Source organism: Puma concolor, chromosome B4 (assembly GCF_028749965.1).
Source record: "Puma concolor isolate L17-30 chromosome B4, mPumCon1.1.hap2, whole genome shotgun sequence".
Taxonomy (NCBI): domain Eukaryota; kingdom Metazoa; phylum Chordata; class Mammalia; order Carnivora; family Felidae; genus Puma; species Puma concolor.
In genome coordinates, this window is record NC_141673.1 from 129605669 (window position 1) to 129628063 (window position 22395).

At 40.2% G+C, this 22395-nt stretch overlaps 1 protein-coding gene across 1 annotated transcript; it reads left to right on the top strand.

Annotated features, from left to right (window-relative positions):
- The first annotated feature begins 100 nt into the window (after positions 1-100).
- Positions 101-20565, top strand: CDNF (cerebral dopamine neurotrophic factor). Its single transcript, XM_025930753.2, has 4 exons — positions 101-389; positions 12715-12842; positions 14148-14289; positions 19902-20565. The coding sequence occupies exons 1-4, from the start codon at positions 287-289 to the stop codon at positions 20078-20080; spliced, it is 552 nt and encodes a 183-aa protein (XP_025786538.2). The 5' UTR covers positions 101-286; the 3' UTR covers positions 20081-20565.
- The last annotated feature ends 1830 nt before the right edge of the window (positions 20566-22395 follow it).

Consider the following 22395-nt stretch of genomic DNA (forward strand, 5'->3'; position numbering starts at 1 on the left):
CAGTGCGTCCCCCAATCCCCCGCCCTACCGGAAAGGCACCGAGTGGGCGATAGTGCGCATGCTCCAGTGAGGGAGGGCCTGGAAGGGGCGCGGACTCTTTCTAGGCCCTTTCCTGGAAGCCAATGGAAACTGCCGATTGAGTTGCGTCACTTGTCCTAGTAACTCTGGGCAGATTTTTTTCCCAACCACTAGCCGGGCTCTTCTGCGTCCTGTAACAGCCCGGGCCGACAGCAGCGTGGCTGTTGGTGGACGCAGGTGGCGAGGCGTTTGGAGCGGCTGGCTCAGCATGCGGTGCGCGGGCCCAGCCGCGATGGTGGCCTTTTATGCCGGGCTTTGGGTCTCTAACCTGGGGCCGGTGCTGGGCCAGGAGGCCGGGGCCGACTGTGAAGGTGAGCGGTGTGAGACCTGCTTGCATGGCGGTGGCACCGCGCTGCAGCGCAGCTGTTGTCGGCTTTGGCTTCTCCCGGCCTGGGCTATAAATAACATTTAACTCCGGAAATGTAGGCCCAGTTCCTGGTTTCCCATCGCCTTCTCCCAAGCCTAGGCAAAACTTCGATCCTGGCCCAGTGATACCTTGAGGCCGCGTTCTGGTTTTGAGGTTATTGAACTGCGGTCAAAGGTGGAGGGTTTGGATTTGGATTAGATCTTGTGCAGACCCCCTAGCTTCCGAAGACCCTGACGCTGCATTGATTCTGCTGCAGCTGACGGGCGCGACTGGCCTCTCCCTGCACAGATGTCTTTCAAATTTAAATGTCTGATTCCCAAAAGAAAAATAAAACGCTAAATTGTCTGTAATTGAGTTGAGGTGGCTTAAACCAGAGAACATAACTAACGTTTGTTTAGGGCTTTACAGAGAAAAGTTGCTTTACAAAGGAGTACATTAACTCCTTAAGAGGAATACCCAGCAATGATTCCTTTTCTGTTGGCAGAACCTCAGCTGTGCACTTGCAGTCTGAACACGTGAATCTAGGTTGCACCCCCCGCCCCCCCGCCCCCCATGCCTCTCCCTTGCAAAATCAGAGCGCTAATACCTACTTCAGAGGGTGGTTAACAAGATCAAAGATAATAGCTTTGCTAGCTATGCTAGCCCCTTGCTTCGGGTCTACTGTAACACTTCCATTTTTCATTCACTGAAATAATTTATATAAGTGTATATCCTCCTCACTCGTTTATGACCTTGGACCTCTATCCCTACTTACCAGGAAATTATAGGGTCACAGTATACACTGAATACTGGATGACCGTAGTTTGTATAGTAACTTAATGAAGTCTTAAGGGTTGGAGTCCAGTTTTATGTCGGCCCTGCAATAATTAAACTTCTCTTCAGAAATTTAAAATATCTACACGATGTTATTTTAAAACTTTGTATAGATGTAGATAATTGTTCAGCTAGGTTATAATTTTGCTTAAAGATCTCTTATAACTGTGTCCTGTACATTTAAAGCAGAATTTGTGAGACATTAACAACTGATTTGATTACTTACCAATTTGATTTCTGGAGTGTCTACCTGAAAACATTTCAGATAAGCCAGAGCATCTGGACTTATTAAATGTGAAGCTTATGCCATCTTTCCTGGATTTATTAAAGCATATTGTGATTATTGTGTGTCTGACTAGACCTTATTTTCTTTTTTTTTAATTTTTTTTTTTTTTCAACGTTTATTTATTTTTGGGACAGAGAGAGACAGAGCATGAACGGGGGAGGGGCAGAGAGAGAGGGAGACACAGAATCGGAGACAGGCTCCAGGCTCTGAGCCATCAGCCCAGAGCCTGATGCGGGGCTCGAACTCCCGGACCGCGAGATCGTGACCTGGCTGAAGTCGGACGCTTAACCGACTGCGCCACCCAGGCGCCCCTAGACCTTATTTTCTATTGTCTTTGCCCCTCTTGCTCAGTCTGCTTCCACCAGTCTGGTGCCCTGACTGTTCTTGGACCCACCCAGGTCACTCCTGCAGTAAAGCCTTTGCACTGCCCTGCCTGGAGAGTTCTACCCCAGGCAGTCCACTAATTTTTTCTCTCCCTTTCTTAACTAAGGTCTCTGCTCAAATAGTTTATCTAAGAGGTTTTCTTTGGCCATCCCATTTAGGATAATAGTATGACTTTGTCACCCTCTATCCTCATTACCATGTTTCTTTTTCTTCGCAGCCACAAGATACTTTTATTTATTCCCCCAGAATGTAATCCTTGAGGGTAAGGACTTTGTTTTTCAACAGCCTAGACCACCGTCTGGTACTTAATAATTGCTCAATGAATATTTGTTAAAAACATGAATGAGAGGCTGTTATATTTAATGTTCTGTTCCTATTAACAGCATTAAGAACAAGTAGGACTTCAAGCTCTAAAAGAGAACATGACTGTTCCTCTAGCTGAAAACACTGGATAAAATAAAAATGTAAAAATATTTTTTAAGTGTACCTTAGTAAGGCATACCCAGAGGCCAAAGCCAAGGTGGAAGTGGAAACTAAAAGAAGGAAAAGGAGCAGAAAGATGGCTTTTGCCATGAGGGCATTTGTTACCTAGACAATCTTAATTTAGGTTTTCATGGCTTTGGTAAAATAAAGAGAATGAAGACAAAGCCCAGGACCTTCCCAAGGTAGGAATGTAATAGTAGGTTCTCCCCCAATTCATTTGGAACCCCAAAGAGTTAGACCTTCATTTTAAAAGGTGACCTGGAAATAACCACAACTCTACCCCCATCATTAGAGACTAAAAGGACTTGTGGTTCTTGAACTTTGTACCAGAAGGGAAAACAAAAATGTGTCCAGATAACTCATAATCACAACATAGCCTGCAAATGCATGGAGGCCCAAATGCACACAACCTGAGTAGTCTGAAGCATCTCAAACTGAAATTTTACTTTAAAGGGATGTTAAGCAGGCATCGGCAGATGTTGCTCTTACCTGTAGGAATCCACCTTTAGCCCAGTCTGCAAATAATTCTGAGAGTCAAAGTCTAAAAAATAAAGCTCACATTCAGAAAAGTGGAGACGAGTGGGAGACACAACGCAAAGATTAGTGGAAAGGCTTCAGGTACTGGAATTACCAGGCACAGAATAGAAAATACATTTATGATGTTTAAAGAAAGGAAGGGACTGAACATATGAATAAAGGGTAAAAGACTATTTAAAATGTCCACCCATATTTGGAAAAATACCAGATTAAACATCTACAACTAGAAATCGAAGGGATTAACAGCAGATGAAATATAGCTGATAAAAGAATTAGTAAGAAGATTGAAGAAATTGTCTCCAAATGAATCATTGGGAGAGAAAGAAGGAAAAAAAGAGAAAATCTCAAACACAGCCAGAGAAAAAAGACTGATGACCTTCATAGGAATGGCAATGAGATTGTCAGATGATTCAACCGTGAAAGACCCAAAGCCACACAGCTAGTTATTAGTAAAGCCAGGATTTGGACCCAGCGGGTCTGGCTTCCGAGCCCCATGCACTGAATTACTACCTATACTCCTTTCTGGTGTGGTGTTGGGAACTAAATTATTTAAGGAAATTTTACAAATAAAATTGGAACAATGAAGTTGTATACAAATTATTTAGGAAGTTCTGGCTATTCTTAAAACTCTTAACTCCTCATAACATGTGTTATGTTTGTAGATAGTAATTCTCCCTTAGCCTTGCACCAAGACTAATCTGGTGTCTTTTTAATTTTTTCCCCTCCCAAATCAAGCAAATAATGTGGGATTGACTTCAGTTTTAGAAGGTGTGGATGGAACTGTTGAAAATAATGTTTCTAGCCCACTGGTAGTTTAATTATTCCACTAAACTGACTCTAAACATTTATCATTATCTTTCTGAAAAAATTGTAGCTCTTTTCCTGCAGGTGGCATTATGCGATTTTTAAAATACTGTTTTTTCCTTTTGGGCCCTGACTGATAATTGCTTAATTGATCTGTGATGACACTTTAAAATTCTAAATTCAATTTCATTAATACTACCAAATGTTTTTAATAATTAAAAAATTTTTTAATGTTTATTTATTTTTGAGAGAGAGAGAGACAGAGCATGAACGGGAGAGAAGCAGCCAGAGAGGGAAACACAGAATTTGAAGCAGGCTCCAGGCTCCGAGCTGTCAGCACAGAGCCTGATGCAGGGTTCAAACTCATGAACTGTGAGATCACGACCTGAGCTGAAGTGGGATGCTTAATCGACTGAGCCACACAGGTGTCCCGATATTACCAGATACTGTATTGAGCGTGTTGGGGATTTTTGTGAGAGTCAAAGATATTGTGGTGAGTTTTTAACATAAATTCAGAAATATTTCAAGCATACAGAAAACATTTTATATAACATATACTTAGTATCTAGATTGATTAAATGTTAATATTTCGCTACATTTGCTACCATTCTCTGTCTTTAAAAAAATAAAATACAATAGCTTTAGCTACCGTTTTCTTTCCATCCTTTCCAGGAGAAATGTCTGTTCTGAACTTAATGTGACTTTCTTTCCCATTTTTAAAGAGCTTTTACTATAAATGTATGTATCCACAAATAATCTATAATTTTTTGTGATCTTACATGTATATGATTGTACATTGTACATACTTATCTGCAACTTTTTTCACTCGACATTATTTTGGGGCAGTTATGTACATTAATAACTATAGATGTGGTTCATTCTTTTTAACTTGTCTCTAGAATTCCACTTTTTGAGTGAAATACAGTTTGTGTAACTATTCTCTGTCTGAGGTTCTGTTAGGTGCTTCCCACTTTTACATAATTTTAAGCAACGGTGCTCTGAATATTCTTATACATGTCTCCCTGAGCACATATGTGATGATTTCTCTAGGTCATAGAACAAGAATTGCTGGGTGATAAGTTATATGCATTTCCAACTTAACTTTTCCCTACTGGACTGTGTTTTTCTTACAGATATGCAGGAGCTCTTTTATTCACCCAAAAAATACATGCCTCACATCCAATTAAGTGCTTCACTGAGGACAGAGCAATATGGCGTCAGTGGGAGAGGTGACAGAAGCTGAGGGGTGAGAAGCAGTAGAAAGTCGGGTCATCAGGGCCCGCGGGACGATCTTAAGACTGGATTAGACTCTGAGTGATATGGAAAACCATAAGAAGGTTTTGAGTGGATGCAGTAGCATAATTTGACTTATATTTTTAAAGAATCTGGTTAGAATGTTGGGAATTCAGTGGGTCAGATTATAGCAATCCTCTGGCCAAGAAATTCTAACAATGCAGGAGAAAATATAAAAATATCATAAAGGAACCAAGAGCTGACAAGATAAAAAAGACTTGCTAGGGCAAAATTAAAGGGGAAGAAGCAATCCTGAATGGTAAACGGAGTTTATGGTCATTTTGCCTGGATGACACTGGCCAAAGTAAAGCTAATCTTTGGTATGAGGAGGACAGAAGTCAAAGCCCAAGACTTGTTTTAAAGGGGGAGTCTACTGGGATGTTCTTCTCTGTTAATCTGGGGTTCCCAAAGCGTTACTCCCTCAGACAAACAATAAATCTAACCCATCCCTGCCCACAGAGACTGTAAGGAAAATTTCCTTGACACTGACCAGAAGAGAAGAAAGGAATAAATATATTTCTGAGAGATTATAATCACAAGATGTTCTCCGTTGGGTTTACAGCTAAAATTCACATGGATGGTTCAGTCGGTTAAGCGTCTGACTTCGGCTTAACTCATGATCTCGTGGTTCGGGGTTTCGAGCCCCATGTCAGTCTCTGTGCTGATAGCTTGGAGCATGGAGCCTGCTTCGGATTCTGTGTTTCCGTCTCTCTCTGCCCCTCCCCTGCTTGCGCTCTCTTTGTGTTTCAAAAATAAGTAAACATTTAAAAAATTCACATCAGGGGTCCAAAAAATTATCAAGCTATCCATTTAAAGTATTCCCCAGCTAGTGGCTCCTAAGCCTGATAAATATGAACACAATCCCTTTATGGACATAAGGCATCTTCATTTTTGGTCTCAAATAATCTCCACAAATACATTTCAAGTGACTCTAAGTGTCATGCAGGACAAAATAAGCAGCAAAGAAATAATCAAGTATGAAGGGGAGGTCAAGGACTCTGTTGTTCACAACAAACCTTTTATAACTCATTGACTTTCAACTAGGTGTGGGGAGTGTCAGGGAGAGGAAGAGAGGAGAGACTTGGAAACCACAAACACTCTTTAAGCGTTTTTGTTAAAGACAAGTGGGGGAATCGGGTGGTATTTGGTGGTGATGGGGGATGTGGTGTTGGGAGAGTTTTTTGTTGTTTCTAAGATGTGAGAAGTAACAGCATGTCGTGGGCCAATGGGAAAGGAGACCGGAGGGAGAGGCCAGAATGCAGGAGCAGGGAGTTGATAGGATCTCCTTCGCAAGTAGCAGGTTTGGCAAAGTTCATTCACAGAATTAAGATAGAACATGCAAGGACAGGTGTGGTAGGTGTGGTGGCAGAAGCAGGAGAGTTCCCTCCTGTTGCTTTTGTCCTCTCACAGAAATAGGATGTAGGATCATGAGGTGGGAGTGGAGGTATCAGACAAGGTTTGAGGAGAGAGAAGCTTTGCAATCATCCCTTGGGGTGTGGGATGTAGTGTGAGAATGGTCAATGGAGTAGGGTTGTTGAGTAGCTCTGATGGCTCACTGGAAGGTAGTGGTCATGAATTTAAAGCAAGACCAGTGGGCACCACTGTGTTATTTCCTCCAGCCACGTGCAGCCAGCATAGGTACAGACTGGGTGGAGAGATGGTTTGAACCAGGGTTGGGGTTTTGCTGGGTGCATACAGCAAGGGAGGGAGACGCAAGGGAGTTGAATTTGTGTGCAAAGGAGCAATTACACTGTTGAACATAGAACCTAAGCTGGGTAAGGAAGCGTGGTGACAAGGCGGAAAAATCAATGGATTGTATGTGTGGGTGGGTGTTGGGTGTTAGAGGACATGAGCTGGGAGGATAGGAGGTGATGGTCAGACAACGGGACGTTTCAGCTGAGATTATAGAGGTTATACTCATTGGTAATGACTGGACCTAAGAATACGACCACAGGGATTTTTCATGTCTTCTAGATATTAATCTTTAGTCAGTTACAGAAGTTGTAAATATCTTCCTCCAGCTGGTGGCCTGTCTTATCTTTTGTTTATGATTTTTTTGGCATTACAAAAGTGTTCAATTTTGCTGTCACCAAATGTATGATCTGTGTTTTGGGACCTTTAAGAAATCTTTCTCCATGCTAATGTCATGAAGATGCTTCCCTGGTTTTTCTTCTAGAGGTTTTGTAGTGTTGCTCTTCCCATATAAATCTCTATTCATTCACCTGGGGTTCAGGTTCGTGTGTCGTTTTAGGTAGAGATCTAAGTCTTATCTTTTTCCGCAGTAAGTTTTCTTAGTATCATTTATTGACTAGTCCATTTTTTCCATCCATTGATTTTTAGCATCACTTCCATCCTATACCAACCTCCTCTAAAGGTGTCTATTTGTTTCTAGACTCTATTTGTGCATCTGTTTCTATACTAATTCTCTTGGTCTGTTTCTGTGCCATTCCCACAGTGTTTTCAGTGCTGTAGCTCTAGAAATGAATCTTGATATCTGATAACGTCTACTCCACCAACTCCCCCCTTTTTTCTTCTTCAAACACTTCTTGGCTTTGATTTCCTCTTGTTTCTTCGTATGTATTTTTGGACCAGGTTGTCAAATCTATAAAAGTCCTATTGGGGTTTTGACTGGAATAACGTGAAATGTACAGATTTATTTAAAAATAATTATCCTCTAAGGGCGCCTGGGTGGCTCAGTTGGTGGAGCATCTGATTCTTGATTTCGGCTCAGGTCATGATCTTGTGGCTGTGAGATTGAGCCCTGCATTGGGCTCCTTGCTGAGCATGGAGCTTGGGATTCTCTCTCTCCCTCTCTCTCCCTCTCTCTCTGCCCCTTCCCTGCTGGTGTGCGTGTGCTCTCTCTCTCTCTCTCCAAATAAATAAACATTAAAAAAATGATTATCCTCCATAATATTGAATCTTTCCATCCATGAACAACAAGGCTTTATCTTCTCCTCTGAGGTCTACTTTAAAGTTTTGATCAAGTTTTGTAATTTTTCCCCTAAAGCTTTGATACATTTCATTAAATTTATTCCTGGTTACACTAGAATTTTTATCATGATTGTAAATTATACGTTATTTTAAATTTGCAGTTTCCTCATCATGTCTTCTTATCACTCTGAAATTCAGCAATTTTGCATAATGTTCTCCTTATTAAGAATGTTTTTCTACAGAGACAATCATATAATTTGCAAATGATAAAATTTTTTTCCTTTCTAAATAAACATTTGTTCTGTGAGCTAAGACATCCAGTTCTATATTGAATACAAGTGTTGATAAAGGATCATTTTATTGCTAAGTAGGACACTTGCTGTAGAGTTTTTGTGGACATACTTTGTCAACTTAATGCAGTTTTTTTCTAGTCTGAGTTTGCTATGTGTCTGTATGTGTCATACTTTAATCATGAGCCAAAACTGGATTTAATCAAACACATACACATCTATTGAGATGATCATATAATAAATTGCATTACTATTCTAATTTTATTATTTTTTATTTTTTAAAGTTTATTTATTTAGTTGGGGCGGGGGAGGGGCAGAAGAGAGGGAGAAAGAGAATCCCAAGCAGGCTCTGTCCTGACATGGGGCTCGAACTCACAAACTGTGAGATCATGACCTGAGCTGAGATCAAGAGTCAGATGCTTAACAGATTGAGCCACCCAGATGTCCCTGACACATATCTTTATTAATCTAACTAAACTGCTCAAAGTGTTCTTTTTCAGGTTTGCAGTTTTAGTTACCTATGGAAAATGAAGTTTTAGATCTATTATACCCACCCACATCTGTCTCCTGCACACCCATTCCCCCATTTTATATACATTTTTTAAATGTTCATTTATTTTGAGAGAGAGAGAGAGAGAGAGAGAGAGAAATGGTGGGTGGGAGAGGCCAGAGGGAGAGAGAGAGAGAATCCCAAGGAGGCTCTGTGCTGTCAGTGAGGAGCTTGATTCAGGGCTCAATCCCACAAACCATGAGATCATGACCTGAGCTGAAATTAAGAGTTGGATACTTAACCGACTGAACCACCCAAGTGCCCCCATTTTACATACATTTATATCACCATTTTGGATACAAATAAATCTCAGGGTTTATATTGTTGTGCCCATGTAAATATCATTCACAGGTGAGTTATCTAGTGCACCAGGATTTCATCTTTCATGAACATCTTTCTCCCCTTGAATTGAAACTAGCCTCAATTTTTCTTTGAATAATTTTTATTTCAATCATTAATTTATCTTCACATTTTTTTTTCCTGATAGAACTGAAAATCATCTCTGAACATGTTAACTACATCAGGTAGTCTATTGGTTTGGTTTTCTTTTAAAAACTTAAGTTGAATGCTTACTCATTAATTTTCCATTTTTTTTACTGAACGATACATACTTTATATTATGAATTTCCTTAGAAGTACTGACTTAACTATAGTCCTTAAGTTTTATATACAGCCTTTTTATTGGAATTAAGTACTAAAAATTGGACATTCCTATCACTACTTTTTCTTTGACCCATGGGTTAGTTAGAAGTGTGTATTTAAAAAATTTCCAGGCATACAAGAGGATGGACACTGAGTTGTATCATGTTATTTTTGTTACTGATTTCTAATTATATTCAGGGAAGGTGGCCTGCTTGGTACAGAGTTTTTGGTACTTGTTGAGACCTGCTTTTTGGCTTACTACCTGGCAAATTAATGTGAATATTGCATATTTTCTTAATAAGAATTTCTCTAATTTGGGGGAGAAGAATTCTATATGTTATAGGGTCAAATTCGTGAATAGTGCTCAAATGTTTAATGTCTTATTAACTTTTGGTCGATTTGATCAAATAATTGCTGAGAGAGTGTTCAACCATCTATTTTTATTGTGAATTTGTCAATTTCTTCTTATAATTCTATAAGGATTTTCTATATTATTAGGCTATGTTATTGGCTGTTCATTAGTTCAGAACTTTTTTTTTTTTTTTTGGTATTTCTGGTAAGTGCTTCATTTTCTGATTAGTAGTGACTGTTGTTATTCTCAAAAAGTGCTTTACAGAGCTAAAGTAGATTTTGGTTAGCCTTTTTCAGGCATATCTTTTTATTTTTAAAGTTTCTTCAATTTTGTTGTTTTTTGTTTTTTCAAACTCTTTGCTGTAGCCTCATACTTTTTACGTGACTCTTATATTCAGCATATAATTGAATTTTTAATAGTTTTACTCTGAAAAATCCTGTTCTTTTTTAAAAAAAAATTTTTTTTTCAACGTTTATTCACTTTTGGGACAGAGAGAGACAGAGCATGAACGGGGGAGGGGCAGAGAGAGAGGGAGACACAGAATCGGAAACAGGCTCCAGGCTCTGAGCCATCAGCCCAGAGCCCGACGCGGGGCTCGAACTCCCGGACCGCGAGATCGTGACCTGGCTGAAGTCGGACGCTTAACCGACTGCGCCACCCAAGCGCCCCTGAAAAATCCTGTTCTATAAAGGAGAGTTTAATACATTCATACTTATTGTAATCAGTGATATATTTGGATGTATTTCTCCTACTTAATTTTGTGAGTGTTTAAAAACTTATTGTGCTTCTTTCTCTCTTCCTTCCTTTCCTTTCTTTCTTTCTTTCTTTCTTTCTTTCTTTCTTTCTTTCTTTCTTTCTTTCTTTCTTTTCTTTCTCTTTCCTGCCTTCTAGTGGACTGATAAATGTTTTAACAATCCTTCCCCATGCCCTGCACCAATACTGATCTGAAAGTAATCTTTATATTACTTATACTTTTAGTTATTACCCTTACATTGTTAACATGATTAGTTGGCTAAAAATTATTATGAGTTAACAAGAATGTTTCTCTACCCTCTTCCTGGGTGGTAAAGGATCTTAGGAAGTTTCACATGAATTCTCCTTTATTTTCCATCTTATGTGTTGGGATTGTCCTGCATTTGGATTTTACCCTATGTTTATACCCCTACGTGTTCATTATTATTGTTTACATAGTTAATCTTGATTTAGATTTTTCTCCCACTTGCCATTCTCTTTTCTCACATTACTTCTTGTGATGTGTTTCTCCTTTCTGGATTTTGCCTCCTTCTTCCTGCATTTTATCTTTTAGCGGGGCTCTTAAAGTGCTTTGTACATAGGATCCTCAATAAATATTTATTAAATAAATTAACTTAATCAAATGCAATAGTTTAAACTACACTAGGTGTCTAGTTTGTATATTAGGGTGATCGGTAGATCTTGCCTCATTTACCAGACCGCTAGATAATCAGACACTTGATTATTAGGGATGGGGGACGGAGCACATTACCTGGTTTTTGTTAATACCATGAATCAAGAGTGGGATAGAGAGCACCCAGGGCCTTAGCACTCTCCACTCTTCCTTAGTATGTTTCTCTAGAATTCTCTTTTTTTTTTTTAAGTTTTCTTTTTTAACATTTATTTATTTTTGAGACAGAGAGAGGTAGAGAATGAGCAGGGGAGGGGGAGAGAGAGAGAGAGATACAGAATCTGAAGCAGGCTCCAGGCTCTGAGTTGTTTGTTAGCACAGAGCCCGACGCGGAGCTTGAACTCACAAACTGCAAAACCATGACCTGAGTTGAAGTTGGACGCTCAACCGGCTGAGCCACCCAGGCACCCCTCTCTAGAGTTCTTTCTAAATCTAGTGCCACTGTTTTTCAGCATAAGCTTCTGGCCTCCATTTTCTTCTTTCCTACTTGGACCAGACACTTGCCCCATCTGAGAAAGCCACATGGAAAGCAGCTTCCTCCTAGGGCAGAGGTACCTACTGGCTAAGTGTGTAGGGCCCAGGTCAGATGAGCAGGGATTTCATTCCCTCTCTAGCACTTATTAGGCAAGTTAACTGACCACTCTTTGACTCAGCTATCTCATCTGTAAAATAGGGATAGTAATGCAATTATATCCACACTTTGTTGTGAGACTTGAATGGGTTAATAATATACACTCGAACAGTGCTAACACCTGTTAAGTACAACCTTGAGTACGGTTGTTGTTGTTGCCTGTGCCACTTCTCAGCTCCCTCCACCCCTTCACTGGCTCTGGATGCTGAGATTGAATATGATTGTTCAGTTTGGAGTCTCATGTAGGTCCATGATGATAGAACATACAGACATGCAGACAACCAAGGGGTTTCATATAAGATATGTATTCAGGTTTTCCTCTGTGCTTTAAACAAAGCTGTCCCAAGCATCATATCCTACATAAAGCTATATTTTCTTTAAGGGTTAAATTTTGAGGGAAAATTCTCATTTTAGGTTCAACTTGATTCCAAAGATTGATTCATTTATTGATTGATTCAATAAGTATTATTCAAGGCCCAATACTAATAACTATAGGCCCCAAACCATTCTTTTTTTTTTTAATGGTTATTTATTTATTTTGAGAGAAAGAGAGCACACAAACAGAGGAGGGGCAGAGAGAGGAAGAGAGAGAATCCCAAGCAGGCTCTGTGCTGAGAGTGGTGCTTGATTCCATGAAGTATGAGATCATGACCTGAGGCAAAATCCAGACACTTAACTGACTGAGCCACCAAGGTGCCCCTGGCCCCAAACCATTCTTACTTATAATTTGAATCCATTGCCATAATGTGTTGAATCATATTTAACTTTTTTATTTGATGAGTGGGACACCCACATAGGTGTGGTAATAGTTATATTAAACATAAATACATAATTTCTTTGATTCTTCTAGTATGTAAAGAGTTCCTGAACCGATTCTATAACTCCCTGATAGCCAGAGGAGTCAACTTTTCCCTGGACACCATAGAAAAGGAATTGGTCAGCTTTTGCTTGGATGTCAAAGGAAAAGAAAACCGCCTGGTATGGTACATTTTCACCGTTCATTTTTCCCTTATGCTTGAAGAAAAGTGTTAATGGCTTCGTTTCTCATCTTAGTCTTCATGTCTCCTGCTTAGATGCTTGCCTCAAGGATGTTCACTGTAGATAGCAAGCAGAAATTGGTCTTCCAGTGAAGTGTACTCATGTATTTTCATCTAGAACCTATCTGGTTTCATTTTGCTTTCTGAGTAAACCATAGGCAACCAGTTCCACGTTTTAAGTAAATTCACACAAATTCCTAATGACAAATTTCTGTCCTGGGTTGAGTGGGTAGACTTTCTCTTTCTTATCAAGACTATTACAGGGGTGCCTGGGTGGCTCAGTCGGTTGGGCGCCCAACTTCGGCTCAGGTCATGGTCTCACAGTTTGTGGCTTCGAGCCCCGTGTCAGGCTCTGTGCTGACAGCTCGGAGCCTGGAGCCTGCTTCGGATTCTGTGTCTCCCTCCCTCTCTGTTCCTCCCCTGCTCATGCTCTGTCTCTCTCTCTCTCCTTCAAAAATAAATAAAAACATTTAAAAAAATTGAAAAAAAAAGACTATTAGTGAAACCTATCAAAACATTTTTATAACATCATTCATAACTAATTCTTTATATTATTTTATAATGGTGTTTTCTGAGTATCCAAAGATGACTTATTTCAACATAGTGTTTCACTTCACTACAGATAATTGTAGGCCAATCCATTTCGCCTAGAATTTTCGTGTTCAATTTGTCAGTTAAATCTGCATTATTGACTGTTCACCACTGACACATTGTAAACCTCTCAGCATTTATTTGTACCATTAAGTTTCATATTTTTAAATGAAAGTGCTTAAGTTGGGCAGCTGGGAAGGCAGCATAGCATGATGGGGAAGGGTATGGACTCTAGAGCCAAAATGGTAGATTTTTCCATTCTGTCTCTTCTGCTTGCCAGCTGGGTGACCTTCAGTTGGCTTGGGTGTAAAATGGAGATAATTATAGTACTTACTTCACAGGATTGTTGTGAGAATTCACTAAGTTAAGACCTTTAAAGCCCCGAGAGCAGTGAGAGCAGCAGCACCTGACACAGAGAAAACACTTAGCAAGTGTCAGCCCTTATTAGTCTTTGAGCATCGTGTGAATCGCAGGGCACTTCTAATTAACATGATCACGGGGATGGAATCATTTGTTTTCTGGTGTCTTAGTCAGCAGGGGTTAAAATTTAATAGCTGGGCCATGAAAACTAGGTTAACCTCTCTCTCACTTCTCTGAACTATATTAACTTTTTTCCGTCACCCAGCGACACTAAATTATCTTTGTTCTCCGTCAGTGCTATTATCTGGGAGCGACGAAAGATGCAGCCACAAAGATCCTAAGTGAGGTGGCTCGCCCAATGAGCGTGCATATGCCTGCAACAAAGATTTGTGAGAAGCTTAAGAAGATGGACAGCCAGATCTGTGAGCTGAAATATGGTATAATGGAGTCAAATGTATTTTTCCACTATGTCCAAAGCATTGCCAATTCTCTACACCGAGGGCCCTGTTTCTAAAACGTGAATGTGGGAAGAGAAGGCATTCTCCACTGGCCAGTAGGTCGCTGGGCTGCTGAATGGTGCCTAGCGACATCCGAGCTCCTTTGGGGAAACAGAAAGGAGTAAAGCGCAATCAGCACTAGGTAGAACCGCCAACCCAGATAGCAACGTTTAATCTCTTACATCACCAAGGCAAGGCCAACTATGTCTGTCAAGGAAAAATTCAAAATGTAAAGGGAGAAGCTACTCATGGTGATTTAGCTCTTGGTAAGCTATTAAGGCAAAACGTTGCATCGATTCCAAGGTGATGTCAGGACTTTGTGGTTTTAAATATGACCATGGCTTGTCCCCCTAGATTTGTCTGCCATTCTGCCGGGTTTACATTTTAGGAAATAGGTTATTCACATCAAGTCAGGTTTTGCTTGATGAAGTAACCTTATCGAGGGTGCCTAAAATAAACAGTGAAGAACAGAAGAAGATGTCCTATTTAAAACAGTATCCTTGGCCTTATGAATTCCACAGATATAGATCTATTCTTACACAGTACTGAGGATTTGTATCTGGGCCAGCCTTTTGGGTAGACTGAATAGGTGTGATAAAAGCCATCCCTCCCTTAGTCTATCCTTAACACCTGAGATTCTACCAGGCGAGACTCATTTCTTTTGCTTAAGTCATTTTTTTTATGTTGCATATCCACTGTAGTATTGTAAACTACCTAAGTAATTAGCATCCAACTCTGAATTACCTTAGTCTTATTTTCCAAGATAGCTGTGTAATATGCCTATGCACCATAGCAACATAGCTGGCTTTAACTAGGTTTAAGGTCGGAAGATACCAAAGGCAACCTATTTCTCAATTTTTTTGCCAAGGACAGGCTCTCATCTCCAAGGTAGTGATTATGGGGAAGGCATCCATTTTTATTGGCTTCCAAGTAATGAAGTAAAGGCAGGAATCATTGAGTCCATATAAACAATATTCACAGAAGGGACAAACTATGCTGATTCTTTCATTTGCCAGATGTATTTTGAACAATGTCTGCTATATTCAAGGGATCCTACTTGGCTCCTTGACTAATAGAAAAATCAATCAGATATTATTGAGAAGAAACACATACTTACTAATGTTTTGGCAGTGATGGCCACTAGAGGCCCTTGGGGAGCCATAAACTAGCTTTAATTTTGGGATCAACATTTTCCTTACTGTTTTAGGGTTACAGAGTTTTTCCTGTTTTAAAATTAATGCCAGAAGCCAAGTTCTCTAGAAAAACTCAAAGATACTACTGACACTAGCAAGAAAGTTTTTTCTCCCCCTCAGTCATTTATTTATTTATTTTTTCAATCATTTATTTTGACTGGACTACTAGTTCTAAATTCTCTTTCCCAGCTTATTGTTGGCAGGAAAGTTGAGATTGAACAGGGTCTTTGAATTGTGGGATATTTGAGCTATCAAAGCTTCTATGTTTAAAGGTATTTTGTTAAGTCAGCCATGAAATTAACAAACAAGGTAAGTGTAGAGTGGATTATGTTTTCAATTAGAAAGGTGTCATTTGGTTTTTAACCCGAAAGAAGGTTTTTGCTAGCTCTCTCTCTCTCTCTCTTTTTTTTTTTTAAGAATGGGGATCACTATAAAAATATAAGCGTTCTCGGGAGCACAGAGTGTAGCTGACCCTCCAAATAAAAAAAGGTTTGAAAATGTCAGCTTTTATTATTTTATTTTTATTTATTTTTTCCACATTTATTGAGACTTAATTGACATAAACATTGTGTAAGTTTAAGGCACATACCATGTTGATTTGAAACACTTACATCTTGCAGTATCACCACTGTGTTAGCTAACACCTCCATCATGCCTTACGATAACCATACCTTTTTTGTAATGAGAACATTTAAGATGCACTCTCTTAGTAACTTTCAAGTGTATAATACAATGTTATTAAGATAATTACCACGATGTACATTTTAGATCCCCAGAGTCTGTACCCTTTGGCCAGCCTCTTCGGCCAATTTCTCCACCCCCCACCCCCCCCAGCCCCTGGTAACCACCATTCTACTCTCTGTTTCTGTTAGTCTGGCTTTTTGACATTCTGTGTATATACAAAGTGATACCACAGAGTATTTGTCTTTCTCTGTTTTATTTCACCTAGCATAATGTCCTCAAAGTCCATTCATATTGTTGCAAGTAGCAGCATTTCTTTTCTCATGGCTGAATAACACTTCATTGTATGTATATACGTTTGTATCAAACACAGACACAGAGCACATCTTCTTTATCCATTCATCTATTGACACTTAGGTTGTTTCCATATCTTCGCTACTCTGAAAAATGCTGCAACGAACATGAGAGTGCAGATCTCTCTTTCATATCCTGTTTTCATTTCCTTTTGATATATACCTAGAAGTGGGATTGCTGAATCACTTGGTAGTTCTACTTTTAATTTTTAAAGGAACCACCGTATCATTTTCCATAGTGACTGTACTAACTTACACTACCACCAACGGTGATTTTTTCCAAATCATTTCCAATACTTGCTGTCTCTTAGGTTTTTGATGACAGCCATTTTAACAGGTGTGAGGTGAAATCTCATTGTAGTGTTGTTCTGCATGTCCCTTATGATTAGTGACGTTGAGCACCTTATCATGTACCTGTTGGCCATTTGTATGTCTTCTTTGGGAAAACTGTCCATGTCTATTCAGTTCCTCTGCCAATTTTTTTGATCAGATTGTTTAAATTTTTTTTTGCTGTAGAGTTGTATGAGTTCTTTATATATTTTGGATAGTCACCCCTTATCACATATATGATTTTCAAATATTTTCTCTCATTCCGTAACTTGCTATTTATTTTGTTGATGGCTTCTTGGCTGTGCAGAAACTTTTTAGTTTGATATGGTCCCACTTACTGATTTTTGCTTTTGTTGTTGTGCTTTGGTGTCATATCCAAAAAATGGCTGCCAAGACCGATATCAAGGAGACTTTCCCTAGGTTTTCTTCCAGGATTTTTATAGTTTCAGATCTGATGTTTAATTCTTCAATCCATTTCAAGTTAATATTCACGAGTGGTGACAGCCAAGGGTCCAGTTTCATTTTTCTTCATGTGGTTATCCAGTTTTCCAAACACCATTTATCGAAGAGACTATTCTTTCCCCATTGCATATTCTTGGCTCCTTTGTCAAATCTTAGTTGACCGTATATGCAAGGGCTTATTTCTGGGCTTTTGATACTGATGGGATTTTGGAGTGATGGTGGGGATCAGGAGCCAATGGCCCAGAAAGAATTCTTGAGACATCTTTGGTGCAAAAAGGTGATTTTATTAAAGCATGGGGACAGGACCTGTGGGCAGATAGAGCTGCATTGGGGTTGTGAAGAGTGACTGGTTATATACTATGAAGATGGGGGAGGTAAAGTCAAAAGGGAGGCCTCCAGAAAGACGTTGATATGCTAAAGAGGACTCCTAAGATACCTGAGGCTTTGCTATTGTCAAGCTAAGGTTATTTTCCCTCTAGTAAGGCATTAACATTAAGACAGCAGGGAGTTCCTGGAGAAATGTTCTACTCTGTATTTGCTTCAAGTATTTGTCAATGGGCTGCAGGTTATAAAGAAATTTAATGTCATTTATATTTTCTTCTTCTTTGTTCCCCATATCACTGCGGAGGGGAGGGTGATGTTAATGCTCCAGGAAACTGAGTCAGTCTATGCGTTTCTGGAGGCTAAGCTATTGATAAGATTACCTTTTTCTTGTAATTTACTAAGACATCTATAAACTGATGGAGACTCCTGTCCTGTGTCGCATGACTGTGAACTCTATCAGTTAACCACTGGCTTTTTTTTTTTTTTTTTTTTTTGCCTTTGTTCTTGGGCAGCCAGGAGTGCCTGAGGAATATCACGCATATCCCACCTGGGGGGAGGGGGTATTGTTAGGTAGTGCCCAGCCCTCAGCTTGCCTTATGCTCTCTCATCAATACTACTCCAGTGGTATGTGTATGTGTCTGCTTTTATGCCGGTACCACCCTGCTTTATTATAGCTTTGTAGTATGGTTTGGAATCAGGAAGTGTGATGCTTGCAGCTTTCTTCTTTCTGAGGATTGCTTTGGCTAATCTAGGTCTTTAGTGTCTCCGTACAAATTGAGGTTTTTTTTTCTTTCTTTCTTTCTTTCTTTTTTTTTTGTGAAAAATGCCAGTGGAATTTTGACAGGGATTGCATTAAATCTGTAGATGGCTTGGGGTAGGATGGACATTGTAACAATATTAATCTTCTGATCCATGAACATGGGATGTCTTTCCATTTGTGTCCACTTTAATTTGTTTCATCAAAGTACTGTAGTTTTCAGTGTATAGATCTTTCACCTCCTTGGTTAAATTAATTCCTAAGTATAAAGTCCCACTTTTACACTTGAGCACACTTACTGGAAATTTTTGATAAATCACTTGACCACTATGTTAGGTTGTTAAAAGGCTTTTAAATGCTGTGTTTATTATGCAGGGAAAAAGGAAAGGGCTACTCAAGAGAAGTCAAGCTGTAAAACTCCTGTGCTGCTACCAATTGTTTAATAAGCAAGCTTAAATGTTGTATCCATGTTCAAGCACATGCCTGTCATGGGGCAGGGGGAAGGGGATTTGCCGCTGGAAGGAAAGAATTTCCTCTTTCTGATGGGGAAATTATGAGTATGTCATAGATGAGCTTATTTTTTTTTTTTCTTTTTCTTTTTGAGTTTGGCAATAGAGAAGTAGTTGAGTTCTTGACATTCTCTGCAGATAGTCTGTAAATGAAAACAGTAGTCTTTCTCCAGGAGTTAGTTGTTGACAAGAGTCGATAGCAAGAAGGTAAGGAACCAGATTGGCCGGCACTAAGGCACTAGCATGGGAGAAGTGGGTATATCCCAAAGGACCGGAAAGGAATGCTGTGATGATTTTGTAATCCCAGTAGGGGCAGAGGACCAGGTGAGTTCAAGCAGAGAACCGAAACAATGAAAGATCAATGAGAATGTTCTTAATTTTATTCACGTGTTTTGGTTTCTTTGCATTCGTATTTAAAAACTCTTGACAGTGCTTTGTAATAGGTGTGCCCGTCTGTTTTAATGCAGACATATCTTCGTACAGAAAGTGAACCGTCACTTTCTAGTGAATTACGACGGAGGGCTTTCGATCGGCCACACTCAAGGCCACCCCAAGGCATTGCAGTTTATCAATCCCCTTCTTTTTTCCTGGGGAAGAACAATTAGGAGGCAGCACAGTGGTTTTAGTAATTACGATCTTGAGAAGCCATGGAGTGGTCGCAAATACTGCAAAGCTACCCACGCCCCTGTCTTGGAGCAAGTTATAATTTCCTGGAGAGCAAGTTTAATAGAACGCAAATGATGCCACTAGCTTTGTAGATAACACATTTTCCTTAGGTAGATCTTGGTTTCCATAGAAATCGGAAGTGTTTCCCACTTTGGAACAAAGGGTAGTCGGCACCAAGATAAGTAACACCACTGGCCTTTCTAGGTGTTTCACAGTTGTTTTGGTTTTTTAAAAACTGTGCTTTCCCCCCCACCCCCCATCCCTTTCTGTCGTTTAGAAAAGCAGCTGGACCTGGCATCAGTGGACCTCTCAAAGATGAGAGTAGCGGAGCTGAAACAGATACTGCGCAGCTGGGGCGAGGAGTGCAGAGCCTGTGCGGAAAAAACCGACTACGTGGATCTGATCACAGAACTGGCCCCCAAGTATGCAGCGGCGCCCCCCAAACCAGAGCTCTGACCCTCGGGCGCCGCCGACGCGCCCTTGATGGGAGACACAGTGACTCTCCAGGATACGGACTTGTGGGTTAGGAGTAACCGGGAGCTGTGCTGTATGTGGTCTCATACTTTTCGTTTTGCTAATACAACCAATCAAGACTTGCTTACGGGGGTTGTAATTAAAATGTAATATCAGTGGCATCTTACATTTGCAGTGTGCGAAAACCTGAAAGTGCCTTTCTCATAATGTTTGGGAGGATTGTGTGTATGTCATCGTCCGTTTCCTTAAAATTGGGAAACGCGAACGACTGAAAAATGGATGAAGTTGAGTCCAAGAAGGAAGACAGTGCCCAGACGTCCCCCCTCTGTGCACTAATTTTTAATTAAATATATTGGTTTACGGTAAAAGAACAATGTTTGGTTTACCTAACTCCCACCTTCAACCCTAAGCAATAACACGGCATAATCAAAAGGTTTTAAAGAGTAAACTGTGTATTTTCAACTGCACAGCAGTCTACATTCTGGCTCTGTTTGGTATCAGATGTGGGAGGGCAGGAGGCACTACTTGAAATGAGGGTTTCCCAAAAGAATACCTATTTAAACCTACCGAAAGAAAATAGATGGAGAATCCAAGCAAGTATAGCCAACGTTTCAGCAAACCGTATCAACGCTCAGGCTGTTGATTGAACCAAGCTCAAGGTGTTTTCTACTCCTTTCTACCACGTGTTAGACAAGCTTTTGCCAGAGGGCTAAAGCCTGGGAAAAGGGCGGGCAGGCAACATAGAGCTCTGTGGTTCTTTATCAGCTGTCAATTGTAAAATCGTTCTTGGCTCTATTTTCTGGCCACTAAGAGCAAGAAGCCCAGCGTACAGAGGCTGACCCCTGCGTGGAAGGTGGAGGCAGGGAAGGCCTGCACAGCAGCTCAAGGGAACTTTCTGGGGTGACGGGAATGTCGTATATCTTGACTGGGGTGGTGGTGACATGGATGAATATGACTGTGAAACTCATCCAGTAGTATAATTAAGATCTGGACATTTTATTGTATATAAATTTTATCTAAAATACTGCCTTAAAAAAGTATTTGAAAATTGCCTGGACTTACTGATTCAAAACGTCTCGCTCATTTAAAGAATTGGGCTTACAGGGGTGCCTGGGTGGCTCAAGTCGGTTGGGCCTTGGACTTCAGCTCAGGTCATGATCTCACGGTCCGTGAGTTTGAGTCCCGCGTCGGGCTCTGTGCTGACAGCTTGGAGCCTGGAGCCTGCTTCGGGTTCTGTGTCTCCCTCTCTGCCTCTCCCCATCTCATGCTCTCTCTCTCAAAAATAAATAAAACTGGAAAAAAAAATTTTTAAATAAATAAAGAATTGCACTTACTGGGAGTCATTTTGGTGAGTGGAGGAGAAATTTACCAGACTGAATGTATATGTTGAAAGTATAATTTTCAGGTTCAAATGCTGCACAGCTAAACAAATTTTCAGTTGGGCAGCTAGGACATAACCAAACTTGTCAGAGAAATGGTGGTTAGTAACTTAAAATTGAGTATAAAAAAACTTTAGTGTAATACATGGCCAAAAGAGTTCCTGTTTCTGAATTTCAGCAGCTTGATCATTATGTGTACATGACTCTACCTTATTATGAATTATATTCTTAAAAAGCCCAAATTTAGGTGTTTACCTTTTGTAACCTTTATATTTGTTTTTCTTTAGTGCATTTGAGAAACTTATCATTTGAAAACAGAAACTTATCATTTGAAAGTAGTTTGATGTCTGAATTCAAAATCAGGGCATATTTTTCAGTGTCATTTTTTCAGGATATAAATCTAGGTAATAAGAACATGGCCCAGCAGTTCATTCAAATCCATGATGTTTGGTCTGGCTTTTCAAAGAGCATTTACTCTATGTTAGTGCCACTGAAACTTTCCAACTGTGCACAGAAGTCACCCGGGGGGGATCTTGTTAAAATGTGGACTCTGATTCAGGAGGCCTGGGCGTGGTGGGGGGGGGGGGGGGGCGGGCGGGGAGCTGAGACTGCTTCTCTTTCTTTAAAAAAAAAAAATTTTTTTTTAACATTTATTCATTTTAGAGAGAGCACAAGTAGGGGAGGGGCAGAGAGAGAGGAAGACAGACTCCAAAGCAGGCTCCAGGCTGTGAGCTGTCAGCATAGAGCCCAATGTGGGGCTTGAACTCAGCAACTGCAAGATCATGACCTGAGCCGAAGTCGGTTTAACTGACTGAGCCACCCAGGTGCCCCTAGACTTTGCTTTTCTAACAAGCCCCTAAGTGATGCCTGTGCTGCTCTGTCACACTGAGTGGACCCTGCCGTTGATTTATTGATTTA